General features: G+C 34.8%; 1 protein-coding gene across 1 annotated transcript; it reads right to left on the minus strand.

Moving 5' to 3' along the window:
- Positions 1-3,308: 3,308 nt before the first annotated feature.
- LOC126776222 (uncharacterized) lies at positions 3,309-6,488 on the minus strand. The gene is made up of 5 exons (XM_050498534.1): positions 6,408-6,488; positions 5,384-5,519; positions 4,785-4,938; positions 4,092-4,278; positions 3,309-3,465 (listed from the first exon to the last, which is right to left on the minus strand). The coding sequence occupies exons 1-5, from the start codon at positions 6,479-6,481 to the stop codon at positions 3,309-3,311; spliced, it is 708 nt and encodes a 235-aa protein (XP_050354491.1). The 5' UTR covers positions 6,482-6,488.
- Positions 6,489-13,228: the final 6,740 nt, after the last annotated feature.

The following is a 13,228-nucleotide window of genomic DNA, read 5'->3' on the forward strand; positions in this document are numbered from 1 at the left end:
CATGTCTCTTTTATTCTATTTAAACATCGGATATCTGGATTCATAATGGGCCTATTCTATTATTATAAATAATATATATCAACTGGATTTGAATTACATAATATATTAAAAAAATCATCGGAATAAGGGTGTTTTCGGGAAGCAAGTAGCATTCTAGTGTTTCTTTTTTTTAATAAATTTTGCTGTAAATATAGATAATCGTAGATATTAAATCTTTTTAGCATTCCCTTTTTAAAAACTATTCATAAGTCCTTTCTAGAGAGTTTCTAGAAATTAAATAGTTTAGTGATTCCCTATTTAAAAAAAGTAGTTCCAATGTCGGTATATTTAACGTCATTTTAGTCAATGTAAAATTTTCTGAATTTTGACATTTGCTAAAATACGGGTGTGGCTTAAATAAATAGATACAGTCAACTGATCGATTTCACGTAATCGATCGATTGAGAATTGTGATGATTTTTCGATTGCAATCTCGATAAAATTTAAGCTTGGACGTTTCTACCACTAAAACATAATAATATTAATTAATATAATCTAACATTTGTAGGAAATTACTGTATACGGTATTTGAATTGCTTTCTTTATAATTAGTCTATACATGGCAGGTCTATGTTGGTTAATGCAAGTCATATAAAATGAATGAATGAACGTCACTGATGGTAACCAAATAAGTACATATGCCAGTGTTGCTATATAATCACATGTATTTTCCTTAAAATAGGCATATTCCAAATTTAGTCTTAAATTAAGATAATATATTAAATTAGATCGTAAGTACATATTGGATTAAAATAAGTGTGCTCAAAATATTCTGTTGTTATCTGTATTGGACAACGGACTATTTTTCTTATTATTTAAAATTAGGAGTTTAACAATGAGATACGAATTTATACCAAGATTCGTGTAATATTAAAATAAAATTACATACACTATAGTCACTTAATATAATGGTTATTACGTACATCAGTGCACTATCTTGAGTGAAACTTATCTCATTGCATTGACAGCACAGCAGGTAAGAATCTAAATTTTAAACTTAAGGATAATTAAGACTACATTTAATATATAAAAATTAACATTTTTGGATATTTAGCCTGGGAACATATATATGCAATATATGGCATAATAACCGACAAGTCGTATGGTATAGATTAAAATCTTCATGCATAAAAAAGCGAATAGACAAAAAATTCTAAGTGCTGCCATCCTAACCTACTTCTACCGTGTCGTCAATACTATGAGATAATTTTCAAGTTCATGACAGTGGACGTTATATATTTATTTTATTTGTTATTTATGCATAAATATTTTCATCTAAAGACCATTTCATATTACGGAATTATTATAATTTAATTAAATGCATTTTTACTCTGTGTAAATATTTTGTCTGTTGAAAAGTTTTCGGTAAGATTTACAAACGTTCGTTGTACTTGAGTACAAGTCACGCGGCTTAAATATGTTTCAAATACATAAATTGCACTGTGCTTTATTTTGGTGTTTATTATTTCGAAATGAAACAAACAAAAATTATTACATTATGTAAAAAAAATGTACGGTGATTGATATAAAATATATTTGTTTTATTTCGAATTATAGACAAATTTGTTTATTGTTTGTATAAGATGAGCACCAAAATTAAGTTGCCAAATATATGCTCAAAAGCATTGAATGTAGATATAGTTTCATAATAATTATACTTAATATGATATACATTTATGTAAAACGTTACATTCGAATTGCAATAAGACATTTAATTTAATTAAAGAATAAAAACCCAGTGGTTTGAACACGTGGATGTTATTTGAAAATCGCCGTATGAAATCAGCCAATCACAGAGTAAATATTATCGCAAGGATATCCCTCGGAAATATGTCAAAACAAGTTTGAGGCTATGACGTAGTATAATAAACTCCATACCATGTTTTTGCTCAGCGTGGGCATATTTACAGACTTATATACTAGAGTATATATACAAATATAAGTAACTCATCGTAAAAGTACAGCAGATCCGTATCCCGATTTTAGCTATATAACGTCTCAGACAAAATAATATGGCTGACTAATTGTAAAGCCTATTCCAAACCACAATACGAGTATAGAAAAAAAAACAACTTTGACATTGAATTGACGCGATATCATTGATCGAGGTCAATCATCATCTATGATCATCACTATCATCACCTTTCATCTATGATATTCACTATGGTTTTACAAAAAAGTGGCGTTTTGAATGTCGTCGAAGCTGTTATCGGAACTTTGGAAGTGACAATAATAGTGCAAATTTAGTTAAATGGTGATTTATTTTAAATAAAGATATATATCAACTGTTTGTAGTGCATAATATAGCAGAGCAATTTTTTTTTTTAATATATAGGCTAGCGCTTGATTGTTATCACACCTGATGGAAAGTGATGATACAGTCTAAGGTGGAGCGCGCTTGCCTATTACCAATCGCATGGAATTTGTAAATCTTAAGTTTCTTTATATCTACTTCTTCGATTGGAATACGCTATATTCAATAGTTTGTATGTTTGTAGTCATTCATTCATTACTTTTTCGTCCTCTAATGCAATGTACTAACATAGTTTTGTTGCCAGAACAAAAAATTAATTGCAATTCGAATAAAACGCTATTTAGAAAGATTTGCAAATATTATCGGGAATTCAATAAATAAACGACAGTTGTAAACCCTTGATGGTACATTTTTTAACCGATTTTATAATCGTCGTGTATTGAGTTGCCGAGCATATCAATCGTGTGTAGGATTGGTGTCGATTGTAATAATAAAATTATTAAATTTCTACAAAGACGTGTTCATTATTGAAACCTTGTAATTATTTTCTTAAAGTAATACTTATTACGTAAAAAAGTAATATATCATAAAAAGAAAAAATATACTAAATTGTTCGAAATGAAAAAAAAAACTTCATAGCATTACCAAAAGTCAAACTCATAATAGCCAGTTTTCTTGGTAAGTTTTTATTTTCTATTATGTATATGTTAATTCTGTTTAGCAATTTCTTTCTTTTCGTAAACGCCCTTGATCCTAATAATAAGTTTTTCTTGCTGACTGACTAAATCCGTTAATACCACTATACTTATGGTATTCTTAGCCTGTTATCCTGTCGCTAATACATGAAGTTACTAACATCGATGCCCATCTCTTCCATTCTACATATCAAGCGTTTAAAATACTTTAAATTTCAGAAGTAAAAAAAAATCTTTTAACGATATGTTTTATTCTCTAGAATTACAATATTTATAAAAAAAATAACTACAAAATTTATTTAACATCAATCTCAATTGTGTTATGAGGGTACGAGTTGTGTTATCATTTTGACAACTGTCTTCTTATCAAGCTTGCACTTTGGGTAGAGCTGCTGACAGTCGGTGTCCAGCGACTGACCGGCTGACATCGCTTCGTAAATTGACGTACCCTCGAGCATACGCCGCACCAATGAGTTACTGATAACAAAAAAAATGGTCTGAATTGTCTAGATGGAAGTTATATAAATTAATTCTATATATCAAAACTAAAATATGACTATGTGTGGATTGAAGTAAGTAAGACACCTCTTCCCCCCCCCCCCGTCTAGTCTTAGAATTACAAGTATTAATATAATTGTAGTATATAAAACATGACCTTAAACGCTAACACAATATGTTTGACAATAAAACCAAACTCTCGAATAATATCAAATATTTGTCCGAATATGAAACAATATATCACTAATGCACTAATATATATATATTAATTTAGGAATTTTATGTATATTTATTTGTATTTTATTAATTTTATTTATATATATACATAAAATTCCTAAACGAAACAGCGGGAAACCACTGATTTCACACTGATCGAAAAAAGACGCGCCAAATAGAAAAAGCTTATTACAAACCACAATACGAGTAAAGAAAAAAAAACCACTAAGGCATTGAAATAGACGTGATATCTTTTATCGAGGTCAATCATCATCTATGATCATCACGAAAAAGACTAACTAAAACTCCTACGTGATATATGCGGAATACTATGCCCTGTTGCCACTTTCGTCGTTGAATGAAATCTTCGATAAATAGCAACATCTCACCTCGATAAGTTAGTAAGCATCCCGTCAAAGTCCGTCGCGTTTCCAGTAATCGTGTTCTCATTAGCGAGCTGCACATAAGAGCACGCCAGTCGCTGCATACAGGATGAGGAATCGATGTTGTAGCGAGTCAATGTTTCATCGAATTTGCTTATCATGTCCGAAACTTGAGAGAAGTCAGACTCTGTGCCTAAAAAAATCTCTTACTGGTTAAGAATTGTGAGAGTTCATGTCAATGTTTTAACTCACAATCACTCTCGAAAAGCGTAGCGGTATTTTTTTAAATATATAGAATATCGAAAAATATTGTTATATAGAAGGCGTCGTTATGGCGTCGAATACATTTACTTCTAAATGGTATATAAAAAAAACTTTAAAACAGCGAGTCTAGTTTTAATTGTAAATCTATATTTCACTCCGTCTCTTTTCGTATTGACGAAATCACTATTGTCATATTTTTCTGATGAGTGCATCAGAAAAATACGAATAATAGTGTTTAAAAAAAAAGTATTTTAAAAAATAAAGTCTTGTAAACATAATTTATCTGTAGCGCCTTTGCCTTTTATATATATATATACCTTGTACAAACACTTGTCACATGCATGAACGATTTATCGTGTGATTGTCCCTGTTCGGGCGCCACAATGATCAGTGATATGAGACACGTTTTACAAAAAAAACTAGTTTTTAACTCACTTCGACCATATCCTCCGTAGCCGTAAGAAAAAGCATGAATAATCTTCGGTAGGATTATGACAGCTCCAAATCCTAGAATGGAACCAATAAGAACTCCCCCGAGATCGATTTTGACCGGTCCGTACAAGCCTGGTGCTGTACCTCCATATGAGCCCTATGGCAACAAATAATGCATTTTAAAATTAAGAGTAATATAACAGCTTTGCAAATAGTCTTACACATATTGGATTTACGCGCAATAAAAAATACTGTTTTTATTTTATGCAGTGACTCGGAACTAACTAACATGTTTGTTATGTAATTTGTATTATATTATTGATATATAGTGTAGTAAGCAACAAATCAAAAAATCAATTTGTACCTTACTGTAAAATATCATAAAAGATTATTTTCCTGAATTAATTGCAGAGGATTTAAACTTAAATCGGTAATTTGAAGTTTGTTCAACATCAAAGTACATTATGTAAAATATAATTTTAATTTTACTAAAATTAGTGCAGTACTACTAGGTATACCAAAACAAAATTACTTTACTTACTAATTTTGTTAATTACAATTTTAGTTTTCGGTTAAGAAAATTACAAATGTTTTAATCTTACCGTGCCCCCATAACCCGATATTCCAAATCGTTGGGTTCTGTCCTGGCTATCCCTCTCATCTCGATTCTTTTCAGCGCGAGAAGAGGGTTCCGCTAACTGATCCTCGGTCCGTTGGTATCCGGTGCTTGGCATAAACCTTTAATTAGAATTTTAAAACTATTTATAAGTTTTTATGATGAAACATACCCAAGTTTCAGTCGTTTCGTGTTAACTACCACACTAATGTGACAAAACTCCCCAGTGTTTTCGGAAGTATAATGTCGTAATTCGACATATACGCTAAACTATTACAACATGTTATATTTCATAATATTGAACTAGTATAGCATTTCAAATATAAATAATAATAATAACATCCTGGGACATTTTTCACACACGGCCATTTGATACTAAATTAAGCTAGAGGTTGTGTTATGGAAACCAGACAACTGATATACTACATATACTATTTTTTTTTAAATACATACTTATATGGATAATTACACCCAGACTCACACCAAATAGACATATCCATGCACACAAATATCTGTCCTGGCAAGCATCCACCAACCACGCCAATCGGCTCGTCGTGTGTTAAATAAATGTACATTATTATGATCTTTAAATCTGAGGTATTTCTTTCAACTTAACGCAATCAACTGAACGCAATTAAAAATATTCTGACTTTGATATCACACCTCAAATAATTTCTACATTTGTTTTATAGTATACTAACAGCCTATAAATACACCACTGCTGAGCTAAAGGCCTTCTTTTGAAGAGAAGGTTATTCTACCACCACGCCGCTTTTAGCGTGTCGGTGAACACACGTTAGTGGACACACTTTTCTTAATCGATGAGCACGAGATGAATTATAGATACAAATTAAGCAAATGAAAATTCTAGATTTACCTACACGTACAACAGTCATTTATAACATTTTTTATATATTCAAAAAGCAATGATCAAATTACAATATAAATAAAGTGCACACATTGTATCGTGTATTTAAAAACATAAATTACATATTCACAATCAATCTTACCCATCGTTCCGGTAGTTACCCGTAACGCCCAAACACGCAATTAACAGAGACAGTACAATTATCTTAAGACCCATCTCAGCCAACCCTAGGATGTCACTGTCGCGTTCCGCGTTCACGTGAATGCTATATACAAAACGTTCCGAAGCTTGATTCGGAACAATCGTATGGGGAAACACTATTGTCATATGAAGATTGCACAATATACTTTTACTAGACGTCACGGTTTAAGATGCTATCGAATAGGGAAGAATTTGCATAAATACACCAATGAGATTAATATAATGAGTTTTTTATGCAATATTTGTTTTTCAAAGGAATCGTAATAAATCTTTTTAATCTGCATCATAATAATTCTTATTAATATTTGGAATTAAGTATTCAACAATGTATTTAAATTTTTACTTATTTACTTAATATAAAAAGTTTTTTAGTTTTAGTATTTTATTTATAATTTTCATCTTGTTTTCAACTTCAACAATGTTTTCTTAATTTGATTTTTATTATTTATAATATTAGCTGTTACTTAGTTATATAAGATGGATGCTGTGGTTTCGTATAATTGAGGGAACACAAAGATATACTATAACTAGTGTAATGTAAGATCGTGCTGTGTACCTATTCCTTGTTAAAGATCCTAATAAAATAAAACAAATAAATAAGCCCCCATCTCCTCTTTAGTTGAAGTACTCTCATAATTCATTGAAACGGAAAATCCGACAAAATCAATAATAGGTAATTGAGGCGCAGCAACAACGGCTTACTTGTCTTCCGGGGCACGCCAACTTTCAGACTTCGGACTGACATTGACAATGTCTCGTCAGAAGCAACCAATTACTATTTTATTGGCCAAAATTGAAAATATGACCTCGGGGCATGCGGCCATATACTCTAACCACTAGACCTGATGTCATGAAACTATTCACTTTATATACATCCTATGTAAGATACGATTGTATATATATATAAATATGTATTTCTGTACAATTATTTTTAGTAGAAAATGTATTTGTTAACTTACTGAATTTATTCAAATAATTACACCAATTTTCTTCTCGGTCCCGTGACCGCATAAAATAGATGTAACGATGGCTGTTACGTAAGTGACTATTGCTGTAACAGTACCGCCCTTAAATGCCCCAGGGGTGGGCAAACAACTCTTTTTTTATGTTATAGGTAGGACGGGCAAATAGGACACCTGATGGTAAGTGGTCAGCACCGCCCTTAGACATTAGCGATGTAAGAAATATTAACCATTTCTTACCTTGCCAAAGCGTCACCAACCTTGCGAACTAAGATGTTATGACCCTTGGGCCTGAAACACTGGCTCATTCGTCCTCCAAACTTGAACGCAATAATACTAAGTAATGCTGTTTAGCGATAGAATTTCTGATGAATAACTACCCACCACAATGCCCTACCATCTAGAAATGTTATGCTTGGAGCTTGTTCATCTAGGTCATTCTGCTGCATGACTTCGCGATGTTTTGTTTTACCTCAAAACACATAAAACAATTACTAAATTGTTATCGGCATTCGAACTTCCGATCTATTTTAGAATAAGTCTCGTAATAGATATAACATTTTTTCGATTATATTTAGAGATATTTGACATAAATAAATTCGAAACTAACCAAAAACACAAACGTGGATTGTTAGAAAAATTTATCTGAAATTGATCCTATTAGTTATACATAATATTTAATGGGTACGTACATACGGTTTCAGAAAAAGCGTACCACCGTAAGTCTGTTTTCAAAACTCACGAGTGAGACCTTATGCACTGTTGACGCTAAATGGAGTGAAGGTGTTAGTGGATGGCGTGGTGGAGCAAGCTCTTATCCTCCTTAAAAGAAAAGGAGACTATCCCTCGCAGAAAACCACGCCAACCGGCCCGTCAAAAGTTCAATTAATCAATTTTTTTTTTAATTTTAACTATTGCTTTCGTATATGTTACTACTACTAATTTATGTTACAAGGTCCTTCAAAACACGTTTAAGAAAAAATCAGAAGATAATTTACTAAGTAAAAAATGTTATGACCAATACGTGTCGTTTAAGCCAAGTTCAGTTACAAAGATTTATAACTAGGTACAATCCTGTTACTGGAAAATCGCATTAAATAAAATTCAGTAAAAACAAATCCGCGTCGGATAAAAGCATTAATATATATTTTATCTTATATATATATAGCGAAACTTGACACGTATAAAAATAAAAATATCTAAGAACTTAAAACGTTGAGATTTGTAGTCTCAAAACGTCAACAGGTTTTTTTTTTTTAATTTTTTTGTTTTTTTTTATACATATTTAAATAAACGCACCGATTGATTAATACATGTATGTATTATTTTTATTTACTAATCAATCATTAGCCAATCGCAATCCACTATTTGATATAGGCATCTCACCAAAATTTGCATTTCTATACCCGGCGTTCGGCCACCTTCCTTAAATCATTTTTAATCCTAAGAATATATTTATCTTCGCTATGTAGCGATAAGGTCGCCAAAATTGTATGCTACTTTTATTTAGGCTGTATCCATGTTTTGTTTTTTTTTTTTCTTTTTGTGGTGTACAATAAAGTAAAGTAAAACATCTTCGATATATAATGTAAAACTTGTTCACCCATACGGGCTATATACGATTTATTCCGCCAAAGATCGTTCTAACATCTATTAATTTGTTTTATTTGATTTCAACCCGAATACGATACAGAAGGAAGTTTTGCTGGAGACGAACCTTAATCAACGGCCGGGATAAATCCCTAGTATTTTTTTTATACTATAGGTAGACAGACGAGCTTATAGGCCACCTGATGGTAAGTCGTCACCAACGCCCATAGTATAAATGCGGTTAACATTTCTTACATCGCTTGCATCACCAATGAGCCACCAACCTTGGGGGACGGAGTTGCTCGCGTCCGTAGGAATTACCACCTGTCCTAGGCCACCCTACACGTATCCCCCGGGCGGTGCCAAACGAGCTTCAACGCTGAGCCACAGGCGGCGGTCAATTAACCTGTACAGGTATAGGCCACAGCCGGCCTAGGGAAGTTAAATGCCCCCTAAAATAACTGCAATACTGCCTTGGGAAAGTAGTATGTGTATTTTCTCTCAAATCCCCCTCTTTTTTATGGAAATGTCAAATATTGAGAAAGATTGTATGTCATGCGATCCGGATAACCCCCGGCGCTCTCTGGTATCCGGGCTGGAGAGTGTGAAATTGGCTACCGAAGACTTGATGGAAGTAGGCGACCAGGCTTCCATTAAAGTGAATGCTACTGGCAGCAAAAAGCTTACTCAGCAGGTCTTACACCGAAGTCTGATTATCACCAGGCCTAGAAGCAATTCCCTGGGAAGTAAACCCCCAGAAAGTTCCCAAGCCTTGGCAGAACTACCGAGCGATACGGCTACACAAAATACACCAAGCCTGCAAGGCACTATATGCCCCACATCATGGCAGAGAGTACCAGTCACTAGAAATCCGAAACGAAAAAAAGTCAGCGACTCCCCAGAGCATATAACCACCAGCAACATGTTCAGTCAATTACCAATTGACCTAACAGACGAACCCACTGTAACCAAGAAACCAGTTGAGAAAAAACCTATCAAGCCTCCACCCATAATATTGTATGGCATAGAAGATGTCAATAAATTAACTGAACTCGTGGAAACTGTTGCAGATAAAAGTTCATTCACATATCGGATTACAAACAGAAACCAAATGAGAATCAACACTCTAGATACAGAGGCCTACAAAAGAATCATCACCAAATTCCGCGAAAGTGGCTTAATTGGTCACACATTCAACAAAAAGGAAGAACGACTCTGCCGTATTGTTATCCGGAATCTTCACCACACAACACCTAAAAGTGAGATAAAGGAAGAAATCGAAATAACTGGAAACACTGTTGTCGGGGAAATTATTAACTCTAGATATGGTCCTGAGAAAAAACCAACCTCAACATTCTTTGTAAATCTCCTACCTATCCAGAACAACAAGGCAGCTAAAGAAATCAAATACATCTACCATCAAAAGGTAACCATAGAGGACCCCAAGAAAAAAAATTCAATTGTACAGTGCCAGCGGTGTCAGCAATATGGGTACACAAAGAATTACTGCATGAGACCGTTCCGCTGCGTGAAATGCGCGCAGGCACATAAAACTTCAGACTGCCCAAAGCGTGATAGAAATACACCTGCCCAATGTGCACTGTGCCAATGTGGGAGCCGGCAAACTACAAGGGTTGTGTGGTGTACAGAGAAATACTTGCCAGGAAAATCAACAAATACGGTCACCGAAGAGTTGATAGACGTTCTATTGCAAAAGACAACATGATTCGAGATATAAACCTTCCAAAAAATACTGCCCAACAATCTTCCTCCATTCCTCCATTGAAGAAAGAAAATGAACCATATTCTTACGCCAAAGCTGTTAGAAGCGCGCCAGACAAAGTGACCACAGAAAACGTCATACCTAATGAAAAACAAAACCTAACAGTATTAGAAACTCTCCTCACCAAACAAAACGAGAATTTGACCTTATCTTACAACAAATGAGTACTCTAATGAGCTTCATGACTACACTCATAACCAAACTACAAGGTTAAAAGGCCTTGGGCTTGGCGACTTGGAACATAAATGGACTCACACCCAATAAAGATGAGCTCGAGATACTAATAGCCGAGCACAAAATAGACATAGTCCTAATATCCGAAGCACACTGCACAGACAAAACTAATGTCAAAATCAAAGGGTTCCAGACATATACTACAAACCACCCTGATGGCACAGGTCATGCTGGATCTGCTATAATTATTCGGGATAAAATAAATCACCATCTACTGCCTGAATATAAAACCGATCAATTGCAGGCAATTACAGTCGCAATACAAGACAGGTGTGGATATTTTAATGTCTCAGCTGTATACTGTCCACCAAAACATCGAATAAATTCCGATCTGTTCTGACTTCTTCTCAAATCTAGGCAATCGTTCATAGCAGGAGGTGACTGGAACTCCAAACACGTCCACTGGGGTTCAAGACTAAATACAACTAGGGGAAGACAACTAAAGTTGAGCGTCGATATTAATAATTTAAGTATAATTGCCCCAACAGAACCTACCTACTGGCCAGCCGATCATAATCGAACCCCGGACACACTTGACTTCTTCGTAACAAAAGGACTCTCTAAGCAGTACATGAAGATTGAGTCATGCTCTGATGGGTCATCTGATCACACCCCAGTCTTATTAACTATCAGCTCAACAATAATTGAAGTCGAGAGACCTACAATATTATACAACCAGCGTACTGATTGGCCCTTCTTCAGGGAACACATTGAAGAAAACCTCAATCTAAATATAAGACTCAAAAAAGCAGAGGAAATTGAAACAGCAGTAGTGCAATTTACTAATCTCATACAAGTTGCCGCGTGAAGAAGCACGCCTGCCATTAAATATAAGAACCAGCCCACAAACATACCATTGGAAATAAAGATCATGATCCAAGAAAAACGCAGATTACGCAGAGTCTGGCAGCTAAGCCGTCATCCGCAAGACAAGGCCGTCCTTAACAAAGCCATTGTAGAATTGAAGGAAGCTATAAATAATGCCAATGATTTAACAATGCAAGCAAAGTTGGAGTCGTTAACTGCGACTAAAGCCAGCAACTACTCGCTCTGGAAAATCACCCGTTCTTGTGACAGACCTAACTTACCAAAAACTCCAATAAAAAAGGGAAACGACTGGTCTAGAACAAGCCAGGACAAAGCGGACTTGTTTGCTTATCATCTAACAAGTGTTTTCAAACCGAATGCAACACCCGACAACTCATCAGAAGAATATGTTGATCATATTCTAAAACAAGACTTTCAAATGGACCTTCCCCCTAGACCTGTGTCGCCCGCGGAAGTCATAAAAACGATCAAACGATTAGACAATAAAAGGGCACCAGGATAACTAAAGAAGTACTGCTGGAACTACCGAGAAAGGCAATTGTCTTCATCGCCATTATTTTCAACGCTATGTTACGAATAGGGTATTTCCCGAGTGCGTGGAGGTCTCAGAAATCATCATGATTTACAAGGCCGGCAAATTAATGACTGAAGAAACGTCCTATCGACCAATCAGTCTGTTGCCTATTCTATCCAAGGTACTGGAAAAGACAATTCGCAGAATTATGCCTAGACTATTGGAACGCAAAGCGATACCAGATCACCAATTTGGGTTAAAAGAACGCCATGGCACAGTGGAACAAGCCCACAGAGTATGTGACGTCATAAGAAAGTCCTTAGAACAAAGAGAATATTGCTCGTCAGCTTTTTTGGATATTCAGCAGGCATTTGACAAGGTCTGACACAAAGGCCTACTATGTAAGATCAAGCAGAATATACCCCACTCATACTTTCCCATATTCAAATCTTACCTCGAGGATCGCATATTTTATGTGAAAGAAGGTGACGCAACTTCTAAGTTCCAAGAGATTGATGCCGGGGTGCCACAAGGATCTGTCCTGGGGCCCATGCTCTACACGTTGTACACTGCTGACCTACCGCTAATGTTCGCAGACGACACCGCAATATTAGTAAGTAATAAAGACCCAAAACTGGCATCAGAGAACTTGCAAAAGGGCCTGAACAAAGTAAACGAATGGCTCCAAAAATGGAAAATAAAGGCTAGTGCTACAAAATCAGTACAGGTGACATTCACCCTTAGAAAAGGAGACTGTCCATCTGTAAAGTTGGGCCAATGTACTCTACCCAACAGTGATCATGTAAGATATCTTGGCTTACACATTGATCGTAGATTAACCTGGAGGCATC

Source organism: Nymphalis io, chromosome 19 (assembly GCF_905147045.1).
Source record: "Nymphalis io chromosome 19, ilAglIoxx1.1, whole genome shotgun sequence".
NCBI lineage: Eukaryota > Metazoa > Arthropoda > Insecta > Lepidoptera > Nymphalidae > Nymphalis > Nymphalis io.

Coding starts and splice junctions, on each gene's coding strand:
- LOC126776222 (XM_050498534.1), bottom strand. CDS start 6,481: ATGGGTCTTAAGATAATTGTACTGTCTCTGTTAATTGCGTGTTTGGGC. Junction 5,520..6,407: donor GGTAACTACCGGAACGATGG/GTAAGATTGATT, acceptor TTCTAATTAAAG/GTTTATGCCAAGCACCGGAT. Junction 4,939..5,383: donor TATCGGGTTATGGGGGCACG/GTAAGATTAAAA, acceptor TTGTTGCCATAG/GGCTCATATGGAGGTACAGC.